The sequence below is a fragment of the Phoenix dactylifera genome, chromosome 4 (genome assembly GCF_051530095.1).
Source record: "Phoenix dactylifera cultivar Ajwa chromosome 4, Ajwa_hap1_PhDact_Kaust_v1.1, whole genome shotgun sequence".
NCBI lineage: Eukaryota > Viridiplantae > Streptophyta > Magnoliopsida > Arecales > Arecaceae > Phoenix > Phoenix dactylifera.
Window position 1 is genome coordinate 48,916,831 of NC_143193.1, and position 26,138 is coordinate 48,942,968.

At 38.4% G+C, this 26,138-nt stretch overlaps 1 protein-coding gene across 9 annotated transcripts; it reads left to right on the plus strand.

Annotated features, from left to right (window-relative positions):
• Positions 1–998: 998 nt before the first annotated feature.
• LOC103699154 (uncharacterized) lies at positions 999–25,398 on the plus strand. Of its 9 annotated transcripts, none has more exons than XM_039133577.3 (20): positions 999–1,170; positions 2,316–2,408; positions 4,513–4,623; positions 6,515–6,571; positions 6,708–6,778; positions 11,013–11,112; positions 11,839–11,909; positions 12,050–12,150; positions 12,241–12,344; positions 12,447–12,500; positions 12,702–12,757; positions 12,916–12,954; positions 13,086–13,230; positions 18,446–18,627; positions 18,709–18,776; positions 20,968–21,040; positions 21,119–21,180; positions 21,264–22,188; positions 22,752–23,042; positions 24,963–25,398. In XM_039133577.3, exons 2-20 carry the CDS (start codon positions 2,328–2,330, stop codon positions 25,234–25,236), a joined length of 2,865 nt encoding a protein of 954 aa, XP_038989505.2. In that variant the 5' UTR covers positions 999–1,170; positions 2,316–2,327; the 3' UTR covers positions 25,237–25,398. The 9 variants fall into 9 exon arrangements, with proteins under 9 accessions (XP_038989505.2, XP_088576437.1, XP_088576436.1 ...); XM_088720310.2 differs by having other exon boundaries at positions 1,036–1,170; positions 2,316–2,361; positions 4,511–4,623; XM_039133581.3 differs by having other exon boundaries at positions 1,045–1,170; positions 11,018–11,112; positions 12,067–12,150.
• Positions 25,399–26,138: the final 740 nt, after the last annotated feature.

The window sequence follows — 26,138 nt, forward strand, 5'->3', positions numbered from 1 at the left end:
TCTAAATATAGGAAATATATGGGTGGTTCTATATACACCCCCCTATTGCTCAGGACACCCCCCAAAAATTAAAAAAAAATTAAATACTCTCTACACCCCCCATTTGCTAAGGACACCCCTAAAAAATTAAAAATTCCTAAATTACCCCCCACCCTCCCCACCCCCTCACCTAAATTGCTCTCTACACCCCCCAAACCCCCCCCCCCCACCCCGCTCTTCCCCTCCAAAACACCTCGCCAACGCCCAAAACCCCCCCGTTCCCCCTTCTCCCTCTCGTCGCCGGCATTCTCCCGATCTCCGACCACCTCGCCGGCTTCTTCCGGAACCACCTCGCCGGCTTCTTCCGAAATTTTTTTTTTTCACGGTTCGTGCTCCGTTCGGCACTGGATCGCCGAACAAAAGGCTTCTGTTCGGCTGAACAGTGCCGGACAGAAACCTTCTGTTCGGCACTGTGCAGCTGAACAGATCTGTTCGGGTGAGGGTTGCCGAACAGAAGGCTTCTGTTCGGCACTGTTCAGCCGAACAGAAGCCTTTTGTTCGGCGATCCAGTGCCGAACGGAGCACGAACCGTGAAAAAAAAAAATTTCGGAAGAAGCCGGCGAGGTGGTTCCGGGAGAAGCCGGCGAGGTGGTCGGAGATCGGGAGAATGCCGGCGACGAGAGGGAGAAGGGGGAACGGGGGAGGAGGGGTTTAAGGGGGGTTTGAGGGGTTTTTTTTTTTTTCTTTTCAAAACGAAACGGAGGAGGAGGAAGGGGGGTGTATGAGAAAATTTCAAGGGCAATATGGTAATTACACTAAAGGTTAGTTTGGGTATTTTTTTTTTGGTTTTTGGGGGGTGTCCTGAGCAATAGGGGGGGTGTATATAGAACTACCCGAAATATATGGATAAACTCCGTAAAAAAAATCAAGAATCTCCGGTTTCCAGATATAGGAAATATATATATATATATATATATATATATATATATATATATATATATATATATATATATATATATATATATATATATATATATATATAGATATAGATGCATCGTTAAAAATATCAAGGAGTACGCACGCGAGGCCAGGCGATAGAAATCTCGGCTCTCCAATTATTTCTTCCTCTCTGCGATCAGAGATTAGGGTTCTAGGCCGTTGCTCGTCTCTTCGTTCTTTTCACCTGATCTGGTATGCATGTCTGATGATAAATTTCATATATTGTTTATGGATTTCGGATTTTTCTGTAGTAATGTTCGTGTAATCTTTCTTTGCCATTTCTTTGATTCAAGAATTCTATTAGAATATCGAAAACTGCAATGCATGTTAAATTTTCTGCGCGCATTGGGTTTCTTTTGCCCCCAATGTTTATTTAAAAAACCGTTTAAAATTGATGAAAAAAGGTTTGTTTTCTACGTTCTTTTCCATCCGAGTCTCGAAACAAGACCCGGTTTCAGAAGGTAATTATGGATGATTATATTTGGAATATGTGATTGATGTGATCATGGCGTTCCGTTAAATATTTCCGCAATTTGAGCCATTTTATCTGAGGGAATTCTTTTTCTATTATTTATCTGCAGTTATATCTGCATTTGGTTTTTCTTTGGATTATCTATGTTTTGATCTCATAGGTTATTCGTGGAGAGTGGTAGAGGTAAATAGGTCACCTGGAGAAGTAATTCCTATGGAATCTCATGAAAATGTCAGAGAATAGACCTACTCCCTCGTTTTTATAAATTGACATTCCTGAAACTAGTTTCCATCTGTATTTATGTCGCATTTGGAGCCACTGACTCAATTTCATGAATAATCGCCAATAATTATATAGTTATTTCTTATGGGACGAGTCAATAGGTCTGCAGGCGAAACAATAGATACCTGGGTTTAGTGTCCTTTTTTCCCCAATATTGAGTGTCCTCTTCAAAGAGAATTTTATGAAATAATTTTTTAGTGATAAGGGCTAACCACACTTTATGTTATGAAGTTTAGTAGTAAATTACACTTTATGTTGTGACCTCTATCAGTAAATTGCACTTTATGTGGAATATAACTCTATGTAGTTAAAGCATAAACTAGTGGGTTTACAGACACCAACATAACGAGCACCATTTAGTTCCACTTGCAATATTATTTGCATCAAGTTTGCCACCTACCCAAAAGGCCACCTACCCAAGATGCCACATAGCCTCAATAAGCAGCATGGACAATTATTTTCTTTTTTCTTTATAAATCATATTAAATATTTTGGTCTGATTTATATTGATTCCATCATGTGCTGACTGTAGCAGTTAACTTAATGGAAATATCAAGCGGTTAATTATTTCAATTTTGTCCAGGTTGGCTGGGTCATGATGTTTGATGATGGAATTGATAAAGAAGAGAAGGAGCCTTTCCTTGATCACGGATTTTTGGATGCAAATGGTTCTTTTGTAAGCCATACGAACAGTCCAAATTGGTTAATATTTAGGGCAAATTAGATATTCATGATGAATTCTACATGTTATTTATTGGGCTCCTCGTACAACATGGTAAAAAAAATATGGTTTGCAATCAATAACATTTATATTCTCTCATGTCCTTTTTGCAACAAACTTTGATCGATTGGTGACTTCTACTTATTACCTTGCCATGTTTACACACAAATCCAGCAACCTGTTTATATTATTTCTGCTTTAGATGTTTATCACACTCATGGTATGCTGAACCGGCTCGTACCGTCCGGTTCAGCTCGTACCGTACCAGTCCGGACCCTGACCGGTACGGTTCAGCCGTGGAAAACGGTATCGGCCCGTATCAAGAGAACCCAGCCAGAGCCGGGAAAAAGAAGAGAATGAGAGAACGAGCGGGGGAGGGAGGAAGAAGGAGAGGCCTTCACCGCCTGTGGAGGGCTGCGGGGAGTGGGTGGGGGGGAGGCAGCGACGGACACCGGGGCGGAGGTCGAGGTTGCGTCCCCAGTTTTTTTAATTTGAAAATTTTTAAGTAAAGTCGACAAACAATTTGCCGACTTCACTTAAAAAATTTCAATTTTTTTTCCGCAGCCGCGTTTCGAGACATGGGATGCAGCCGCGGCCTTGGCCTCCGCCGCACTCCCGCGCCCCCATGGCCTCCGCTGCCCCCTGCAGCCTCTGCCGGCCCGCGGCGCCCTCCGCGGGCAGCGGAGGCCTCTCCTTCTCTCTCCCTCCCCCGCTCGCTCTCTCTTTCACCTCGTCTTCTCCGGCTCCGGCTGGGGTTCTCAGTATGGGCCCGGTACCGAGAATGATGAACCGGTCTGGTAGGCCACCGGTACGCCTACCCGTACCGGTTCGGAATACCTTGATCACACTTGAACCCAATGCTACTAAACTAGTATTTTTGCATGTTGACGATGCAATCTGAGTGCTATTATAGCTTAAAGAACATTATAAAATCAGTTGCAAAAACCTTGATTTCTTCATACAGGTACACATAGTAAGATATCAAGATGTAACGGCAGTAACATCAATTGCACTACAAAGAGTGTATGCAATTCTGTTGTTCTTGCTTTATTTATGAAGAAGCATGGGAATCCTTAAATATAAGCCTACAAAAACAAATAATATACTACACTGACTGATGAGATCAATTTCCTTTCTAGTTCTTCTTTCTTCTTTTTTGTCCCCACTTTCATGTAATGTGCAAAATGCTGCATCTGTTCCTATTTATAAATGATAAGATGTGTATAAGTTTCAGATATGTTGTTGGAATCCTTAAAGTAGATTGCCACAATTTGCTTCCATTGCCCTAAATTATATACATACATTTTAAACCTTCTACAATTTGGACATATTTTTCCCCTGAACTACGGTCGTCATGCTTCATAACCAGAGAAAGGAAAAAGTTATATTTGTGTGACTACTGGAAATTTACGACATCATTTTGAATATGCTAGCTAACAGGATATAGATTATGTAAAAAATAAATTCCTTTTAAATTTTTTGGTGATATAAAATGCCATCAGTATCTTGAATGCTTACAATTATGGTCAATCATGCCCCCAGTTTTTGCTTCCTAGTTTTGGTTGAGCTAATGGATATGCACTATGGTGCATGGACACATTTGGATACGATCTCTCTCTCTCTCTCTCTCTCTCTCTCTCTCTCTATATATATATATATATATATATATAATATTATATTCTCTCTCTCCCTCTCTTTCTATATATATATATATATTCTCTCTCTCTGTTATATATATATATATATCTTCTCCATGCTTTCCGCTGTTGCTGCCTTTGAGCTTCATTAGGATCTAAAGTCACCCATTTTGTTATGAGGTTTTGGCAAGAATACAATAAATGAAAAAAAGATTTGTACAGATGACCTCTTTTTAGTGGAAAAGGATTCTGTCTTACTTATTTCTATTGTGGCAACATGAGAGGAATTTGATGGATAATTTTTTATTCCTTTTCAAATTTCAAGTCTATTTGTCTCTTAGTTTGGGTCAGTTTATTATCCTGTTACTTTCATATTCATTCTTGTAGCCAATGTTCTTTTTTTTGTTTAATGTCTGATATAGGTAAAGGCTGATCCTGGACAACCTGCACCATTAACATGGCATAGGAAGCTAAGCAATCATGCATATGAACTGCCAGAGTTCACTCTCACTATGCGAGAAAGGCTGCAACTGGTACCATCTGAATACTTGACAATGCTTGCCATATCTTTGTTTCTGAAATAAACTCTTAAAAAAATATACAATATAGGAGTAATTGTGAGAAAAGACAGGTTGATTGGTTTCAATTTTGGGCTCACAATCCCTCATTTTTTCTCCCTTTATCTTTCCCTTCTTTCCCTTTTTCCCTTCTTCTTTCTTTCCCTTCTTCTTTCTTTCCCTTTTTCCTTCTTTCCTTCCTTTCTTTTTGTTCTCTCTTCCTTTATTTCTTTCCTTTTTTTTTCTTATTTCTTTTCTTCTTACTTCCTTCATTTCTTTCCTTTTCTTCTTTCACCATTCCTTTCTTTTTTCCTTTTCTTCTTCTTTCCTTTCTTTCTTCCCTTTTCTTCTTCTTTCCTTTCTTTCTTCCCTTTTCTTCTTCTTTCCTTTCTTTCTTCCCTTTTCTTCTTCTTTCCTTCTTTCCTTTCCTTTTTTCTTCCTTCCTTCATTACTTTCTTTTCTTTTTTCTTCCTCCCTTCATTACTTTCTTTTCTTTTTTCTTCCTCCCTTCATTACTTTCTTTTCTTTTTTCTTCCTTCCTTCATTACTTTCTTTCCTTTTCTGCTTCTTTCCTTTCTTTCTTTTCTTTTTTTTATTCTTCTTTCCTTTCTTTCTTTTTTTCTTCTTCTTTCCTTTCTTTCTTTCCTTTTTCTTCTTCTTTCCTATAGTCAGTCTGGCATTAAAGGATTCGATTACAGAAAAAAGGGGTTGTATTATTAAGGGCTAACCAGATGTTGTTCCTTCTCTTTTTTTTTTTGCATGAGTTTGTTGATGTAAGTGTTACTAAGAGGCTAAATCGTCTATTAGTTGATCTGAAGGCTTTTATGGTTATTGATTTCACCAGAATAGAAAAAAAGGACAATAAAGACAACTTCCGCCCACTTGGCTGTAGGGTCAACTTATATACTTGAGAAATTAACAAGAAATAAAAAAACATATTTCAAAAGGAATTCAAACCTGAATTTCTTTTCTTCTTCTTAATCATTCTAGCACTACAGACAAGTTGTTATACATGCGAGTACATCCAGTAGGAAGCTTACACATAGACAACTTTCACCCGCACAACTGAACACAGCATTACAAAGTTAACTAACAACAGATTAAGTTAACAGAAGACATAGAAGTTAATTAAACATAACAATGAATAGTGCTGTGAATAGTGAATTCTGCATTTCTAGCCCGTTAACCTCAACAAACCCACATCAATCCCCCAAAACAAGCTTAGTACTTGGAAAAAAGAAAGAGCTGAGTGCTTGTTAATTTCTTCTGCACGTGGATGGGTACTTTAGAAGTATTTTAAAGCTCCATAAACCTTAATTGGGTACTTTAAACAGCAACCAAGGATTAATTGAGTACTCTAAAAGTACATTAAAGTATCTTTAAACATCCATAAATCTTAAAATAATCCTCAAAAATGAAAAGATTGAAAAAAAAGGCAAAAAATGTTCTAGGGCACTGAACCAGTATGCATTTACATATTGATTGTTGGTATTAGTACAGTTTGGTATCGTGCCATCCTGGTCAGGTACCAGTATGGTACTTGGTATCTGAACTGCAGACCTTGCCAGGAACAGTTTATCTGGGCTTCCAAACAAGGCTTAAAAAAACTCTTTTTTTTCATTTGAATTGATAATTTGTGTACCAATGTGCTATATATACACCAATGCATTACATGCAAGAAGACACATAGGTTCCTGCTTCAAAAACCAAAGCAAACCAACTATCAGATTTAGCAGGTCTTTGATTTAGTCATGAATCATAACCTAAATATTTTTATCATGTGCAGGCCATTTGCTAAACTATATTGTACTTGTCACAGCATAACTCTCTCTCAATTAGTTTTTAATTGTCTTTCTGATTTATGCAGAGTTCTTTAGGTATTAGATTGGGGCGTCACATCATCAAAGAAATCTCAAAAGGGCGGGTGCGCTTAATCATATACTAAGCAGATCACATGTGATATAGAATTGGTTCCAGCATGGTTACAACTTTTATATTGTGTTATCTTCTCATGATCTTTCTTGTTTGATGTCCCCTTTGTGACCACCATCTTTTTATAGGTTTCATTTGTTGATCCCATGAAAAAGCGCATTGCTACATCTTGTCAGGGTGTTCCTTTAGGTGGCATTGGGTAGGTTTTCATCTTATGCGCATAACATATATTTTTGTAGAAGTCAACATACAAATTAAATTTTATGGAGTTTGATGTTTGGTATTAATTAAGGCTCACCGTAACCTTGACCATTAATATTTGCTCTCGCAATTTATAGTTGGCTTTATGAATCCTTCTTCTGTTCTTGTTTTAATTCCTATCCAGGGCTAAATCTGGTGTCACCTCTAGATTTTGTGTATCCTTTGTTAAACATTCAGTCCATATTAGCCCAGTTTATTATTGAAAAATTGAAAGAGGTTAATTAGATCCGATGAAGACATGAATTCTGACCAAGCCTTTTGTTGATTGACAAGTCATATTGTGGTCTTTAAATAAAGAAAGGACTATGGTGCTTATTTCCTAGTTGCATGTACTTCTTTGCTGCTTTCATACTGCTATCCTGGACTGAAATCTGTGAAAATACTAGTGTATGATGCCAGATTCTGTATATTACAAACATCTGGTAACATGGCTACATATTTTAAATGCACATTAATTTTTATTACTCATAACTTGAGTTTGTCTAATGTCTAAGAAAATTAAGTGCTGGCTTGTTCTTTATTAAAATATGGTGGTTAAACCATGAGATAGAACACACATATATTATAAATAAACAATAACCTAGTACGCCAAAATATGATGTTATAGCTAAAACCAGAAAAAGAGCCATGCTAGTATGATCCATCAAAAAACTTATTATAGATCTTAAGTAAAATATGATTATTTATCTATTCTCTTATTATTTTTTTAATATTTTCTTTTGTAATCTAGTAGATTGCAAGTAGCAAGGTTCGCCATCTCAGGACCGGACTTCGTACCGGTTCTATACGAGCATTATGCTGGTACGGTATGGCAGAAGATCTCTTCGGCGTACCGAATGTTGGTATGTCATTTGTATAGGGTACTGATACCGAACCAATATGGTACGATACGCTCCATACCGAGTACCGATACCGAATCAGTATGGTACGGTACGCCCCGTATCACTCGGTTCGGGCCGGCACGGTGAACCATGGCAAGTAGCAACAAAGTATCGATTTTCGTAAAATTTGGGCTTGTTTAAAAGTTCAAAAGAATTCTAGAACTATCAATACCAATGTGTAATACACATTCATCACCAACACATTGATTAGGTTAAGGATTGGGTGCCATATCAAATGCATTTGAAGAACTAATGCATGCTGCTGTAGTTGCATGACATTATGAATGTACTGGTGCTAATTGTTGTTCTAAGTTAACTTTAATGTATATCTAACCACAATTTTTACTTGTTGCCAAGGTTTGTTGAATTGGTACGGGTCCTTACGGTGTTGTTCTGGCGTGTACGGAAATTGGGAGAGTTGGAGAGGAAGGAGAGCGAGGAAAAGAGGGAGAGAGGGGAGAGAGACTCTGAGAGAGAGAGAGGGCTCAAATAGCCCTCCTTGTCATTGTTGAAGGGTAGAGAGAAAGGGAGATAGAGAGAGAGAGGGATCCTCTCTCGAACAGCCCTCATCGTTGTCATCAAGGGGGGAGATACAGAGGGAGGGCGGGAGAGGCTTGCTTACCTGGCCGGCCGGAGATGACGACGAAGGGGATTAGGCTTTTGAAGGGGGAGGGGCGAATGAAGCGGGCAGTGAAAGAAGAAAATCCTCAAATGAAGCAAGCCCTCAATCCTTTTATGCCCAATCAGCTCCTCACACCGTGCTGGTAATTAACCGGTCTGGTTTAGTAAGCCTCGAATCTGTTAGTTCGGCACGGTGTGGCATAACATTGATCAAGATGATTTCATAAAATTGTTTTATTTTTTTTAAATTTCAAACTTCATGTTTAACAATGATGATTTGATGTAGTAGTGAAAGTTCTGAATGTTGATCAGTTAAAGAACATAGACATCCCAAAAAGAAATCAGGAAAATCAGGAAAAACATCTCTCTCTATATATTTGTATATGTATGTATGTATCATGGTATGCTGAATCGACCGAAACCGGTTGGTTCTGCCGTTACTAAACCGGTGCCGGGTATAATTTCGGTTTCGACCCAGAAGGGGTCGGAATCGAATGGTTCCGTACGTGTACCGGTGCAAATCAGGCCGGTTCGCACCGGCCCAAGCGCAAGCGCCCTGTGCGCCCTACACGCGGGGAAGCATGCATGCGCGGTTCCCTGCACAAGAAACCGCGCCCGCGAGCAGTTCTCTACGCCTTCGTGGGTGCACGCGGGCGTGTGGGGAACCGCGCCTGTGAGCAGTTCTTTGCGCCTTCATGGGTGAGCGGGGTAGCTCGCTCGTGCATTGCCGCGCGCGGGATATTCAATGCCACTCTGTGGGATTTAATGCGGATGCGCGCATGTTCGCGAGGTATTTTTTTTATCTTCGCCGGTACAGTATCGGTTCGGTACTGTACCAGTATCGTACCAGTACTGATGCCCACCAGTACGTCGGTACAATCGGTACGGCAGACCTACTATGTATATATATATTCTATGCAATTTATTAGACTATTGTAAATAGGGGCGCAAATGGGTCGAGTCGGATCATGAGTGACCCCAACTTAATTTGGTTCCTTGTTCGGGTTATAATTTTGGACCCAAACCCAACCCAATAGAAGATCGGATCGGGTCGGGTCCATTACAACAATTTTTAACCCAACGGATCATTTGGGTCGGGTCGGATCCATGTATAACCCGGACTCAACCCAAAAAATTCAGATCTGGGTTGGGTTCGGTTCGGGTCAACCCATCCATGGCTTCAGAACTTGTTTGCACCCCACGGGTTGCAGCTTGTGGACCCAAATAATTTTATAGATTTGGGTCGGATCGGGTCGGGGCGGATGGTAAGATTGAAAACCCAAATTTTAAATGGGTCGGGTCGGGTTTGAATTTAGTAAACCCAGACCCGACCCAGAAATTGGAACGAGTCCAAGTTTAAGTACCAACTCGGCCCCACAGGTCGGGTCGGGTCACTGGTCAACCCAGCCCATTTGCAGCCTTAATTGCAAAAAATATATTAAGGAATGCTTACTACTAATTTCCGAATAGGCGGTAAATGATAAGCCCGAGATTTGCCAAACCAGTACTAGAAGGCGTACTCGTCAACTACTAGTTTGATATGGTACAGGTATGTACCGTGGTGTTTTGGGGCATATTGAAAACAGGGAGAATGAGGGGGAGAGCGAGAAAAAGGAGAGAGGAAGAGAGAGGGAAAGGAAAGGGGAGGGGCCCTCCGAACCTTGATGCTAACCCTAAGAGAGGGAGAGAGAAAGAGAGAGAGATGGGAAGGAGGCAGGATAGATGAGGGCCCCTCTAAAGTCTAAACCCTAGTCCTAAGTGAGAGAGATGGAGGGAGGGAGAGGGAGGAAGGGTGGAAGGGAGGAAGGGTGAGGGCTGAGGGCTTATCAGTGAGAGAGAGCAAGCAGCATCTAACCATTGAAGCCCTCGAATGGCAAAGAGAGAGGTGTCGTGAGCAACACCGGGGGAGAAGGCGCGTGGTCTGAACCATCGGTAGCATCAGGAGGGGGGTGTCGCTCACAATCGCTCTCTCAAATCAGTTGTTGAACCACTGAACGTGAACCATCTTGAATATATGGGCTGAACTGTGCTGCTAACCGATCCGTCCGGTTTCGTACGCCTCGAACTAACTGGTTCGGAAATCCTTGGATAAGCCACCGATCTGCATTGGAGTTGACTTATTTTCGCATATTTGACCATATAAAGCTTTATCTGTTTTGATGTTTTTTCATTCTTAGTGTGTCCTGGTTGACCAGGTCGTGCGTCCTGGCTGGCAGAGTCCCAGTCCGGCCTGCGCCCGCTTGCTGGCGCCTGCTGGACACGAGTATATATCATAAATGAAGTGTAATGTTACTTTCATGACCTTGACCTTCAAAAGATTTTCATTATTACAACTGCCTTCTGCTATTCATTTTATATTTTGTCCAATGAGAAAATGTTGCAAGAGCTTTATCTTTAACTAGAACAAGCATTTCAATATCAGTGATGTCTTAGCAGTTCTGTTATTACAAAAGAGCTAGTGTCTCCTCTAAATGTGATAATTAATATAAGATGTTCCTCATAACATCTCTGCTCTGCCACCAGATTGTTCACTTTGCACCGAATGTTCTATTAATTAACTAGAATCTTTTAAAACTTTCTACTTAGAAAGGATTTGTACTACTATGATTTTTAGTTGCTTCTGGAAAAATCTCTTGCCCTCTCCTTATTGTTGGAAATTTTGACCTTTAGTGCAGGAAGTATTGGAAGGAGCTACAAGGGTGATTTTCAACGTTGGCAGCTGTTCCCTGGAATATGTGAAGATAAACCTGTATTAGCAAATCAATTTTCTGTAAGTCTGATGCTTACTTGTCTAGGCACAACATTCCATATATGATATCAATCAACACAATTCTCGTGAGAACCACTAATTCTTTTGAGAGGTTTGTTTTAGAAGTAAATTACAAATTAGTCATTAAGGCAGTCACGCGTGCGGAGGTTCCGAAATTGCAATCATTTTGTCTGGTAAACTGTCCAGCAATGACATGAAGAAGATCATGTTCTTATTTAATTGTGAGATTGAGCAATAGATGCTTCAATCTGCAAATTTGTTCTGCAAAGCTCTTAGATGATACCACTAGGACTGGGCTTTGATAGCATATAAAAGGAGAATAAGAAATCCGAAGAAGCATGGAACACATCAGAGTTTATTTACTCAAAGATACTGCAGCTTGGTGCATGCACACAATGTTACGACATACGAGTATTAGAATGAAAGCATACTAAGTACAAGCATAATAAAATCTAAAGCTCTATGTATGCTAAGTTTCAAGATATCTACTGAAAACCCTGAACACTCTGTGATGCCTATCAGATGCTTTTGTTTTTCAAACATGATGACATCTAGTTCATATTGGACTGTTCCAATTTTCAGTTGTCCCCATTAGTTACCCATGCTCTGAAGATATAAGAGATTTTTCACTTGTTTTTGTTTGATGAGGTCATGATGGTCAGATTTCTTTATCTTAGAATAATATCTACGTTTCTCGGTATGATTAAATAACATTTTTTTGGGCAGGTATTTATTTCACGGTCAGATGGTAAAAAATATTCTGCTGTGCTGTCCCCTGGGAACCCAGAAGCGCTCAAGTAAGCAGATTTTAAGTCATGGAATCTCCTGGTAGTTTCTTACAATATAAACAAAGCTAACGTCAATCATCTGTTTAGATACTATCAGTTGCTTTACTTTAAGATTCAGATTATTCAAGAATGGAGTTTATGATATGCAGAGGAAATAACATTTCAGGAGCTGGATCTTGGGACTGGAACCTGAATGGACAGAAGTCTACCTATCATGCTCTTTATCCAAGGGCCTGGACTGTATTTGATGGTAGTTGTTGTGAAAAAGGAGCTGATTCTTGCTTTCTGTCATGGACTCACAATCATAGCATGTAATTTATTATTATTTCTGTCATTGTAGGGGAACCTGATCCGGATCTCAAAATAATATGTCGTCAGATTTCACCATTTATTCCCCACAATTACCAGGAAAGCAGCTATCCTGTTGCAGTATTTACTTTCACGGTAATAAAAGCATTTTCTGGTAACTTCTGTTTGCATAGATTATGATTGTCTTTAAATAAATTACTTGTTTTTTTTTAAGCAGCTGTTTTATGATTTCTTCAGCTAATCAATTTGGGGAAGACTGCTGCAAAAGTAACCTTGCTATTTTCATGGGCTGTAAGTTCAAATATTGAAACTGTTCTCTATGGCATTGTGTCTATCTATTTTGAATCATCGTCAATTATGTTTCCATTGGATCTGATAAGGAAGATTACTATTCTATTCCCAAAATTTGATAATATGAGCTCCAATATTTTGCATTTCAAGTTTCAGAAGGGAAGTATTTAGTCGTTCATTTCTTTTCCTTTATTCCTACAGAATTCTGTGGGTGGCAACTCTGAGTTTTCTGGATATCATTTCAATTCCAAAATGATGTAAGAATACAGTACTCAATAATAAGGGATAATTTATTTTCTATGTGATCGTCCAACTTTAATTGTTGAAAATCTGTGGATGACTAGCATCTTTGCAGCCACCTAACCCCTTTTTTGATGTTAAGGTATGTACTGATATTTATTTTCCTCTTCTCCAGAGAAAAAGATGGTGTGCATGGAGTACTTTTACATCATAGGTAAACTCAAGTTTTATCCGAAACCAAACAGCATGTCTTATATCAGCAAAGTAGTTTCAAATTGTGTACTGATGAAAAAGTTAGTTTTTAAAGGGACATATTTTTCTAAAGCAATATTTATGTGGAAACAGAACTGCAGATGGGAAACCTCCAGTAACATTTGCAATAGCAGCACAACAGACAGCTGATGTTCATGTCTCTGAATGTCCATACTTTTTGATATCTGGAAGCAGTGATGCATTTACAGCAAGAGACATGTGGCATGCAATTAAGGAGGTTGAATGATTTATTGCTTGTTGAAGTGTTTATATTTTCATTATATATGAAATGACCCACTATAATCTTTTGTCATTCTTATATATTGAAGCTGTTCCAGTGCATCTTGATTCTGCAGACCTGAATCTAGTAGCTTGTATGATATGCTCAGCTGCTATTTCTCTGCTTCCATATTATCAGATGTGTCTAGGATGATCTTTACAACTTCATGGTGCATTTATTGTGTAGTGCTAGTACATAATTTTCTTGCTTGTTTTTTCGTTCGTGATCTGGATAACAGTCTGATTTAGATGTAGTAGTATTTATGTTGAGCTACAGATTCTTTTTGGTGGATCTAGACAATGTGTCTATGTAGAATTTATATTTAGCTTCAGATTCTTTTTGAAGGATTTAGTCAAAGTTAATGTTGTACTGTATAATTGTGTGCATTATTCTATATTTGTATGTGTGCATGCATGCTATACATGATGCATGTTTAGAGTGTTCTCTGTAAGCTTTTTTTAAATTTTTTGTATGAGCCTGTCTATTGGGATATGCATTTCATGCACATTCCCTTTGTGGTTTTTCCTGATACTGTTTGATTGCTTTATATTCTATATACATGCCCTTATGATTCACTCTACGCATGCTCATTGGTGCTCAAGTTACATGGTGCAGAACCTGCGATTGCCTGCACAGGACCTACTTAAAAGCTCTAAAGTAATAAAACAAGATTTATTTTTTTGCAACCATTTACAACATCTGTTCCTGGATTAAATCCTTCCATGTTTTACGGCTTCCTTCTTCATCATGATACGTTTGTTGATAGGCTCATTGCAATTCATCTTCTGGCTATTGCTTGAAAAGTTGCTAGAACTTGTCTGGACCTTAGGTCTTGATAGCTTGGTGGATTTGTCTAAACATGCAAAGCAAGTATCATTAGAAAAATTCTTGAAAATATATGTACAAGTGTAAATGAGGTGGGTTCACAATTTAATGAGAATGGTACATAAATTTATAAAGTAAACTTTTTAAAATTACAAAAAGATATACCATGAATATGCACACATCTAACACCCACTTCTGGAAAATCCCAAGATCAAGCCAGTCAAACATAGGGCTTGCTGAGTTCAGAAAATGCTCAATAAGTTTGGGCCCAGTGAAGAAGTCTGCAATCAGCAACCCAAGCAGAAGATATGACAATTAGCTGCAAAGAGATGATTGGGAAAGTGGAGATTAACCTCGATATTCTCGTTTTGCTGTCTGAAGCCTAGATTGCTAGTGAGATAGCGATAACCTTATCATGACTCAAGGTTGTGGCTTGGTGAGGAAGGTGTCAATATCTACAATAAGATGTTGAAGCCAAATGATTTAGCGGTGTTAGCTGACACTGTGTGATACCAAGCTCCAGGTTCAAGAAGTCTTAGGATTTTCATTTTTCCCTTTTTTCAAGAGATATGCTGCGAGAAACACATGGCAGCCAGTGATGGAGCAAGGGATCTTTTATTTTCTAATCTGCATAACTTTACACTCTCATTTGAAGAGGAGGTGACGAGAAGTACAGATGCACATATTGTTGTTAGGCAGCAAAGACAATGCTGTACAACTGGAAGAGTAGTATAGGATGCAGCTCAAACAGATAAATAACATGGATGGTGTTGGCAATTTCATTCTGTGAGATGATGAGGTATTGACTTCCTGATAAGGAAAATTTCTGATGAAGCTAAACTGGATAGTAGCATTCCCATTATCTGTGAGGTAAGCTTTGGGGAATGGGGATAGGATGTGGTATAGAATTTTCTAGGACATCATATGATCAGGCAGCTTAGCATCCTCAGATTCAAGAAAATATTGAAATAATTTAATGTCCTTTGTCCCATAGGTGCAATCAAGAGACTGCTTGATGGATTGAAGGTGAGATGCATCTTCAGCAGTGATGATTGTCATCGACATATAGAAATAATATATAGTGGCCCTTTGAAGATCGAGAATAACGTTAAGACGGTCGTATTCATTGAAGTTGAAGCTAGCTACAACCATTATCTAAATGAATTTCTCAAATCAGGAATGAAGAGCCTAGTTGGTTTTCTAAAATCACGAAAGGTGCTGGAGGCATGTTAGGCTGGGGAGAAGGCCAAAAAATGGCTGTTTACAGACCTCATGGAAGTCTCTGTGAAGAAGTGCATTCTTCAAGTGTAGTTAATAAAATGATAATCTATGAACCATTAAGAGGATAAAAAGCATAGACAATTGTTTATAAACAATATTGTACTTGTTTGAAGTCAAGAGGCTTGAATAGGTTTTTTGTAGCCAAATTGAAGAGTTCAACCAAATTTTAATTTTGCAACCTGCTAGATAGAGGGAGGAAATTTGCAGCAAGGAAGGAAGCATGATCTTAAATATTAGCTGATTCCTGATTGTAGCTCATACTCCTTCAATAGTCTGCTTCTACTCTTGTTGGTTGCAAATAATTCTGTATAGACCCCTACTAGCTGGAGTAACAGGACTCAGCTAGGGCCATGAAGGGATAAGTGAAGGGTATGAATTGCCTAGCTAGAGACTGTTGCTCATAATAGAAATGAGTGATGTGAGGTAGGGGAACAACACAAAAATAAATATTGCGCTTGGAAGAAATTGAAGTTTTGTTGAAGAGGACCCTTGTTAGGGAAAGGGGGTGGATAATAATTAAGAAATGAATGACTATATACATTTAAGGGAGGAAGAGAAGCTATGGGACTAAGAAATAGCATATCAGAAACATTCTCAAAGAAATTAACTAGATTATAGCATTAAGAACACATTTGATTGATAGACTACTGAAACTGTTTCATATTGGCAGGAGAATAGGATGAAAGAGTGAGACTGATTTATTCATGTCAGCTATATCTGCATTGCTTGGTAAGATCACTGTCAAAAGCAGAACCTATTTCTTTGGTTTCCAACTGTCTGATCTTCACTAGAAAAGATGTCTCAATTTCAACTTTTCAAGTTGAATAAACTTAACCCAGTCAATTACATCATGCTAGGTTATGAGGAATTGTTCCCTAAACCTGTACCATACCAACTAGAGAACTAAACAGAAAAACAGGCTTATCAGTGTACAAAACCAATTTTTGGATCACTAAAGAAAACATTTCTTGGCCCTTAAATAAATACTAACAATTGCAGGGTCCTTCTCTCTCTCTCTCTCTCTCTCTCTCTCTCTCTCTCTCTCTCTATCTATCTCTCTATCTCTATCTCTCTAACTGCTTTGCAAAGGGCAAACATATATCGGATCCCATAAGGATATTTTTTTTTTTATGTTGGAAAGCTTGATTTTTCACTAGTTTGATTTGTTCCATCTCATTGGTTTGTTTGATGAGCATTTCTTCATATTTTCTCAAATATTCTCTGTCGTTTCTTGTCTTACACTCTTACTTTGTAATCATTCCATCCTTTGAATTATTTGGAATTGTGTGCCTTTTTATTTTTAATTTATGTGCATCATTTTTTATCCAATCTACACATGCAAACTTTGCTCCCTGTCAAGTCAGTTGCTTCATTTTATGTCACAGGTTAACTTCATTGGCCTCCCAATGCCTCCTGAACTAACAGTAATCACTCCATCAAATTTGTGGTCCAGTGTTTTAAAAAAAAATTGATGAACACAAACCTATTATGGATCCTTTGACTTTCCTACATTCTGTGCATAATGTTTATATTGAGCATTGGCATATCATTGCTTGCTAGATGTCAACTGCTGTTCCACCTTAGAATGATGTGGTTGCAAAATCTGATTGTGAAGTGGTGGTGATGTCTAGAAAGGGGAGTTTGAGGACATAATAAAGTACATATTATATAACATTATACTATAGTAATATTTTCAATAAAATATAATATTCTTTACTTGTCTAAAGTATGTCAAATGATAGGTCTGGACCTGATAAATGCCCATGAATCAAAGTCAACAGTTTAACAGTTAACCAGATTTTGATGAAATTCTGGCAGCTAGAGGCAGTCAGATCATCTTATGTTAATGTTCCATCAATAAATTGCAGCAAAGATACTAATACCTGGAAGATGATGTGGCATTTCCTTCCAACAATGATAATGTGGTATGATGAGTTAATCTCATACAATTACTCTTTGAAATAACTACAAAATGCCTAAGAAGGCCTGGTTACAGGCTCCGATACCATGTTAAAAAATAATGCAAAGACCAATCAAGGGAAAAAATGAAAAATGCTGTACATGTATTATATCAGTGATGTGATCAGCATCATGTTAAGGTTATTGAGATGCAAAGAATACAGGAATTCGTGCTTGTATGCACAATGCGGCATTATATACAACTTTAATATGACAGGATATTTGATATAGAATATGAATATAAACAAAGAATGCAATTGCATTAGGGCATTACATCTCTTTCATATAGTGCATGGATGTCCATGTGCAACAACGACAATACCGATCCACAAAATGCAACAGTATATAGTGCACATCTAACAGTGGACCTTCTATCTGTGAGTACGATATTCTAAAAAACTCACCTGGAGGCTGGAAGTAAGGAGAATAAAAAGGATTATCCAGCGCGCATGGCACCTTAGGCAGATAAATTCCAGCTCGTATGCTTCACATCCCGCGTCAGACAGGACAAAATCTCTACTATTTGTAATGCAGACTGTCCCAACTCCCAAGCCACTTTCCTGGCTCTTGAGCCTGTGCCCATGCCAAAACTTGGCCAGCTGTCCCATTCTTTATATGTAACCCTTTTGGTAAAAGTCTTCTTTGTTATATTGGTTCAAGCTCTTGCTTAACAAAGGAGATAAGCGCACCAACTAAAAGGGGCAGTGCATATAGTAATGGAAGGTTTCAGCCATCATTGCATCCTCTCATGTGATAGCAGGCATCATGCTTCCTCTCACGTGCACCGCATGTCCAGCACTGGTATTCTTAATGCCCTATGTAAGGTGACGAGAAGTATGTGATATTACAGATCTAAACTGATAACATTCAAAATATCATATAAGCTAGAATCTGCAATCATCTGCAGTAATATTGATCTATTACTTTTCTTTATTGATATATTTATGCATGTGCTAAGCTTATTTCCCTTTTCATCTTCTTTTTCATTTCTAACCAGTAAATTAAATGAACAAGTGATAAGGAACACGGGTTCCTCTATTATACAAAAATAATCTGATTTGCTTAATAATTGTTATTTTGGAGTTTGACATATATTCTATTCTAACAGCATGGATCCTTTGATCACCTTGATTCAATCACAACATCAGCATGCTCTGAACGAGGATCATCTATTGGAGCAGCTGTTGCAGCTTCTGTGACGCTTTCTCCACAAGCAACCCACAATGTGACATTTTCTTTGGCATGGGCTTGCCCTGAAGTAAAGTTTCCTTGTGGAAAGATTTATCACAGGTTAGCTGATCAGTCCTTATTCAAAAATATTTGGGAGCAGAGCTATGCCTAGCATCTGTATGACTTGAGTTATGATCACAGGCGCTACACCAAATTTTATGGTACTGATGGTGATGCAGCAGCAAGTCTTGTACATGATGCTATCATGGGTATGGTAATTAAATTCATTATTGTTACCCACATACTGGAACTATTTCTTTCATAACACTATCGCATGCAGGATTTTCTTGTAACATCATTGACTTCATAATTTGCGTATAGATACATGAATTGGGGCCTAAGCTTAGCAAACAGAGGTTCTAGTTTCGAATATTAAGTGGTACATCCCCAAATATTTGGGCCTAGGTAAACTGTGGGTGGGTCCCCCTCCCTTTCTCTCAAAAACTTGCATATAGATATATGGACGGATAGAGAAATTTCTTATGTTCTGATGATGAGGATGAAAAAAATCCAAATGAAATATTGCAAAGCCATAGAGTTCAAAGATATTTAGGATGTATGTTATATAGAAAAATACAGTGACCAGTTCATTTCTTCATACATACATATGTAAATTTGTAATGTTCTAATAATGAGGAAGAAAATCTGCAAGAACATTTTCGGAGCCGATATTTTTTAAGGATATTTGGGATGCACATTATGTCAAAAACAAAGAGATCAGTTCATTTCTTGACCATGAGATATTAGGTATGCACTAGTCTAATAATCTCTATTGTAGCTCTAGATATCTGTTAGAGCATCTCCAGAATTGGTGATTTGGGCATGGCTAGCTGCCACAGAGTTCGCCAAAATCTGGTTAGTTTGAAGGACCTCAAGATAATTCTTACAGAATAGTTGGATTTCCATACTGTGGTGGGTTGAATTTGTTGTTCACATGGTATGCTGTACCGATCGGTACAGGCTGGTACCGGGCGTACCGTACCCGTACCGATGGATACCGGTACCGGTACGCCAGTGTCGGTACGCCTGATGTACCGCGTACCGTACCGTACCGACATTCGGTACGCTTATGCTAGTGCGGCACCGGTACGGGGTTCGGTACCGATACGGCGAACCTTTTGTTCATCTCCTTTGCTGATCAGTTATCAGAATCATTATGTCAAAAACAAAGAGATCAGTTCATTTCTTGACCATTAGATATTAGGTATGCACCAGTCTGATAATCTCTATTGTAGCTCCAGATATCTGTTAGAGCATCTCCAGAATTGGTGATTTGGGCATGGCTAGCTGCCACAGAGTTCACCAAAATCTGGTTAGTTCGAAGGACCTCAAGATAATTCTTACAGAATAGTTGGATTTCCATACTGTGGTGGGTTGAAGAAGTTGTTCATCTCCTTTGCTGAGCAGTTATCAGAATCACTATTTTTGTTTTTATCGGGTTTGCCATGCCCAAAATCAGCCAGAATCTGGTTGTTTTATGCTTCACCTTTTGGATAATCATCTTTTGTCTATAAAAGCAAGTTCTGGAGCGTAATAAAATTTCTCAAAGTAACTTCCCTAATTATTGCTTTGCTCCCTCTTCAACTAGTTGTCTTTTTGCAGTTTAGACCAGATTTTTTATGACTTATGTTAAGCAAGATTTTCATGTCATGGTATCAAGGAAAAGATGGTTTATTTATATATTTATGTTGTAAGCTTTTCTATAATCTTCTCTTTTTCTGCATGCGGTGTTTACGTGAAAAACGTTCTTGTAACTGTAATTATGCATGTGCCCCATCATGTAAAGGATATAGACTAGCTTAATAATCTTCCAGAACTAAATATCTGTACTTCTTTTTCATCAAAAACACATCTTAGATAACTCACTGTAACTCCAAGACTGCTGCTAGTCCTGGCTTTATTTAGTCAGAGTGCAGTATATAGCTATCTATCTTGAGAGTTGTTCTATCAACCATCAAATTTGTACAGATTGTTGAAAAACTCTATCCTTACTGATTGCCTTATAAGCTCATATGTATTTGTATGTAGTTTGGATATCTGCTAATTGCTACTTTTCATCTGTAGAGCACAGATGAATGTCCATGAATGGCATCGCTTGACAAAAAGTCTATATTATTATATATGGATTTGTATGTCCTCTAGGTGCTATTGTTGATAGTTCACAGTTTTGGTGTAAAAGGTGTGCTGGTCTAAAATGCTCTCTGCCTTTGTTCTCTGTATGACTTGTGGCGGCTGTTATTATATATCATTCAAACAAACATTTGACACCTTATGTATTGATAATGCAGTCTGCTTTGCTATTGACTGAATTCCAGAAGAAGCATCTTTTGTTATTTATAATGGTTCAGAATTAGTCGTTTATTGCCTAGCTAAATCTTTTCTTTTCCTTTGAGACAATAGACCATGGTTCTTGGGAGTCCCAAATTGAAGATTGGCAAAGACCTATATTGCAAGACAAGAGGCTTCCAGAATGGTATGATCTTAGAATCAATCACAGTTACCAGCTATTACATTACAGAATAATTTAATACTTATCAAAGGTTTTCCACAGGTACAAAATTACTCTTTTCAATGAACTATACTATCTTAATTCTGGAGGAACAATTTGGACAGGTGTTTGTTATTTCAAAATTCATATATTATTTATTAGCATTACAGTTTGTTTGGTGAATGTAAGCTCACTATTCCCGCCACAGATGGGTCACCGCCAATCCAGAGCTTGGCAAGCATTGAAGGAAGGAAATTTTCCCTTGATATGTTAAATGGAGATTTTGAGAACATGACTGGGATCATCTCACAAAACAATACTGCAGTGGACATCCTTGATAGGATGGCATCAATACTCGAAAAAATACATGCACCCATTGCATCAAATTCGGCTATTGGAACATCATTGCTTCAGGGAGATGAAAATATTGGCCAGTTTCTCTATCTTGAAGGGATAGAGTATTACATGTGGAATACATATGATGTCCATTTCTACTCCTCTTTTTCTTTGATCATGCTATTTCCAAGACTTGAACTCAGCATTCAAAGAGACTTTGCTGCAGCAGTAATGATGCATGACCCCGAGAAGATCCAACTTCTACATGATGGCAAGTGGGCTTCAAGAAAGGTTCTAGGTGCTGTGCCTCATGACCTTGGACTATATGACCCATGGTTCAAAGTGAATGCTTACACTCTTTATAACACAGACAGGTGGAAAGACTTGAACCCCAAATTTGTGTTACAAGTTTATAGAGACACAGTAGCTACTGGTGACAAGTCCTTTGCACAAGCTGTCTGGCCTTCAGTATACATGGCAATGGCATACATGGATCAGTTTGATAAGGATAAAGATGGGATGATAGAAAATGAAGGCTTTCCTGATCAAACTTATGATGTTTGGTCGGTGACTGGTGTGAGTGCCTACAGTGGCGGACTTTGGGTGGCTGCTTTACAGGCTGCATCAGCCATGGCACGCGAAGTTGGTGACAAATCCTCAGAAGAACTTTTCTGGAACAAATATCAAAAGGCAAAATCTGTGTATGAGAAGCTGTGGAATGGTTCTTACTTCAATTATGACAATAGTGGTGGCAAGACAAGCTCATCTATCCAAGCAGATCAGTTGGCTGGACAATGGTATGTATTAACATATTAAGTCAACCATGCTACTTTATTCAGCAAAAGGAGTTCGTTCTTTCATCAAGGAATTAATTTTTTTAGTTAATTCTACTTATATCAAAACCCTCGCTCTTAAATGGATGTTGCTTCTCTGAGATACTCCTTTTTGTGTATAAAAGTACATTTGTTTGCGCTAATTTATGAAAGGCAATTTTTCTCTATGATGTTCTCTGATTTCTTTTCCCAGTCAGTGCCCTTGTAAAATGGATGTGCATCATTATCTCATCATCCTCATTATACAATTCAATCTGAATTCCTGCTCAAATATCTTTCTACTTGCATTTCATTCTTTTCTATTCGAGCTTCAAATCTTCTGTAGAACATGTGGAATTGTGGATTATATAACTAGCCTATTGCAACATGGATTCCTTTTCTCCAATTCTTTTTCCTTTTTTTTCTTTTTGAAGTGCTAGTGAGGTGTCTCTCTTTAAACTACATGCTAGCACAGGGAAACTCAATCTGTCTCTAATTGTTAAAAGTTGCAAAAGATTCCCTAAGAAAATGACAAAACCATTTTCCAGGTACGCTAAAGCATGTGGTCTTATGCCAATTGTTGATAAAGAGAAAGCACAAAGTGCACTTGAAAGAGTTTTCAGTTTCAATGTTTTAAAGTTCAAGGATGGAAAGAGAGGAGCAGTTAATGGGATGAGGCCAGATGGCACTGTTGACATGTCTGCAATGCAATCGAGAGAGATATGGCCTGGTGTGACTTATTCGATTGCAGCTGCTATGATACAAGAAGGCATGGTAGAAACAGGACTTAGAACTGCACAAGGGATCTATGATGCTGCTTGGTCTCAGGAAGGACTTGGGTGAGTATCTGTTACTTTTACTAGTTCCGAAAGTAATAGTTGTAATTTTTATGACTTGCATTGTAAAAAGGATGCGATGAGTAGGTTACATGTCATCTGCAGCTAATACATTCCATTGATCAGATGTTCCTACCAGCCTGGATCAGTTGCCTGAACTTCTGATCAATATTCCATGTCAAAGCAAATAGAACTTTCTCAGATGATCATTATTTCTGATGTGTGCCTCATATGCACCAAATCAGGAATAGACAGGCAACTGAAAAAGATATATCATTTAGTTCCCTCATGCATCCTTGCCCTGATTCAAGTCATTTATGGAGTTGAATTTGAATTGGTGCTTTTTTTTCAAATTTTACATTGAATTAAGTGGTTAGCAACACCTGCATTGTTTTGGATGCTCTAGACTTCATTGTTTCTTGCCCTTTTAGCATCTCTTTACCCTTGTTATATGTGAAATTACTACCGAATAGGCGGAGGTATTTGGTTGCACGTCTTTTTGTGGGTACTTGGTATAGTGTCAACCAAGGTCTGCTGAACCGACCTGTACCGGTCGGTTTAGCCCGTACCGGACCGGTACCGGGCCGCACCGGTCCGGTACAGGGGTATAAAACGGTTCCGACCCAATATGGGTCGGAACCGTTTGGTTTGAGCCTCGTACCAGTGCGAACCGCTCGGTTCGCACCAGTATGAGCTCGAACCGGTGCGAACCGAGCCGGTTCGCTTCTGAAAAATAGTGCCAGCGCTGTGGCACTTTGAAAATGCCACAACGCTGGCCAGAGGCTGGCACTTTCAAAAGTGCCACACTGGGGCACTTTTCAAAGTGCCACTCAACCCGATTTTAGATATTCGAGAGTGCTTTAAATGTATGTAATTGATTGTATCTTAATTTGAAAATATTTTATGTTCTTCATCTCATTATTTTAATCATTTGGAAGTAATAAGTTGCATCATCTACTTTTAACCTTAAACCTAAACATAAAAACATCAAAAAAATATCCAAAAGTGAAAGAACTCCAAAAAAAAAAAACGACGATGGGGTCGAAACCAGGCCGAATGTGCCCCATCGGTACGGTATCGGTTCGGCACCGGTACCGTACCGTTACCGGAGCCGACCGGTACGTCGGTACCATCGGTACCGCGAACCTTGGACTGTCAACGGAAGTGATGAAATCATGGTTAAGTGCTAGGTTGGGATAATGGAAGGAAGTAGGATAAGAGCTGAGAAAGAAGGATAAAGTTAAAGTATATGCATTGCAATTTTATTTGATCCAGAAATGAGCTAGGCTGTCAAAAGACTCAAAACCAATGGGTCAGATACTGAATAGTCTGATCCTTTCTATTATTTTGATAATCATAAAACAATATAGAGAGAGAGTCAAAAGACATCCTATAGAATTCACTAACAAAGGAAAATTTAATAGGACATAAATATGGTCGTACTGCTGCTGGTCTTACATGTTGGGCATAGAAGATACGTGCTAAGCAGCTAAGGTGAATATATTGCAAAAATAGAGGACTTGGATTAATCAAGGACATGGAAGTGGAAACCATATAAGATGTTACAAATGGGTGCACTGAAGATAGAGGAGCCTTAATAATGGGAGGGTTCAATTTTCTTTTTTCGAAGAAAAAAAGGATAGCAAAAGGATGCGAAGATTATATATGATAACATGGATATAAGCTGCAAGAGTTAGAATTGGTGGTGGATGTATGTTTTGATAAGAGTCGTGGCAGATGACTTATATGATACTATAAACTGTTTGTCCAGTGGGACTTCCATGAAAAAATGAAGCAAAGGCAATTATTTATATCAATCTCAACTTGCTGTTTCATTTTTTAACTATTGTTACTTCAAATATTGTCGCAATACCTCTGCACTTTACCCATTGCCAATATCTAATGGTTTAATTTGAACAACAGGTATTCTTTTCAGACCCCTGAAGCTTGGAACAATGATGACCAATACCGATCCTTGTGCTACATGCGCCCACTGGCCATATGGGCAATGCAGTGGGCAATATCACCACCAAAGCTCCACAAGGAACCATGGACAGAGACAAGTGAAGATGCTCTCATAAAGCACCAAGCATCATTCTCCAGAGTTGCAAAGCTTCTTAAATTGCCTGAAGAAGAACACTCGAAGAGTTTTCTCCGAGTTATCTATGAAATCACTTGTAGTAGGCTAAGGTCATGAGTTATGAGTCCTAGGTACCTTGAGGAAGCTCCTTGATTGGGTGGGACGGATATTTCTGTTCTTGGGGATGTTGATTTGCATATTTGATAATATCTATTCATGACTGCTAGTTGGAGATGGTGTTAAAAGCCTGAAAATGTGAATTGCAGTTCATTCCTTCCATACGACGAGTTCCATAGTAATAGAGTAAAAGCATTTTAGCTTGAATTTATTCCCCTGCATATGTAGGATCTATTCTTCAACCTCACATTAGCAAGACCCGAGATTGATCAATCAAGCTAGATGCCTATATAAAGACTGTTTAACTGGGTCATGTTTGGGTCCAAAGAATTCATTATTCTGAAACTGTATCTTATCAAGGAAAAGTTGTTGTGGGGGTGGACTGTAACTCTGAAAGGCTGCGGAATCTAAACAAGAGAAAATAACTACCACAGTGAGACAATTGTCTTTTACATCGGGCACTCAGTGATACAGTGTCAGGTCTTATTTATTTTGTGGTCATGAGTGTTTAACTGCGCGTCAAAATTTTATAAAAGCGTTGAAATATTAAAGTTGGAAAATTTTGGGCGGAAGTTTTTGGATTCATGTTCTTGTCCCTCTACTACTAATGCTACTAGTAGTACTATATATATATATATATATATATATATATATATATGAAACGAACCCTAAAGCCAGATTCCATATCTTAGTTTTTATATATTAGTTAAGATATTGGTACATTTTGGTGATTTAAAAATCTTCTAGCTTTCTATACTGATTTTGACAAACCAATATTATCAATCAGCTTAAAATGTCAATAACATTAAAAAGCACAGATAAAGTCCATCTTGCAAAAACATTAATGCTATTATAGGTTATAAAAGAAGAAAATAAAATAACTATTTCTTTCCTAGTCCAGG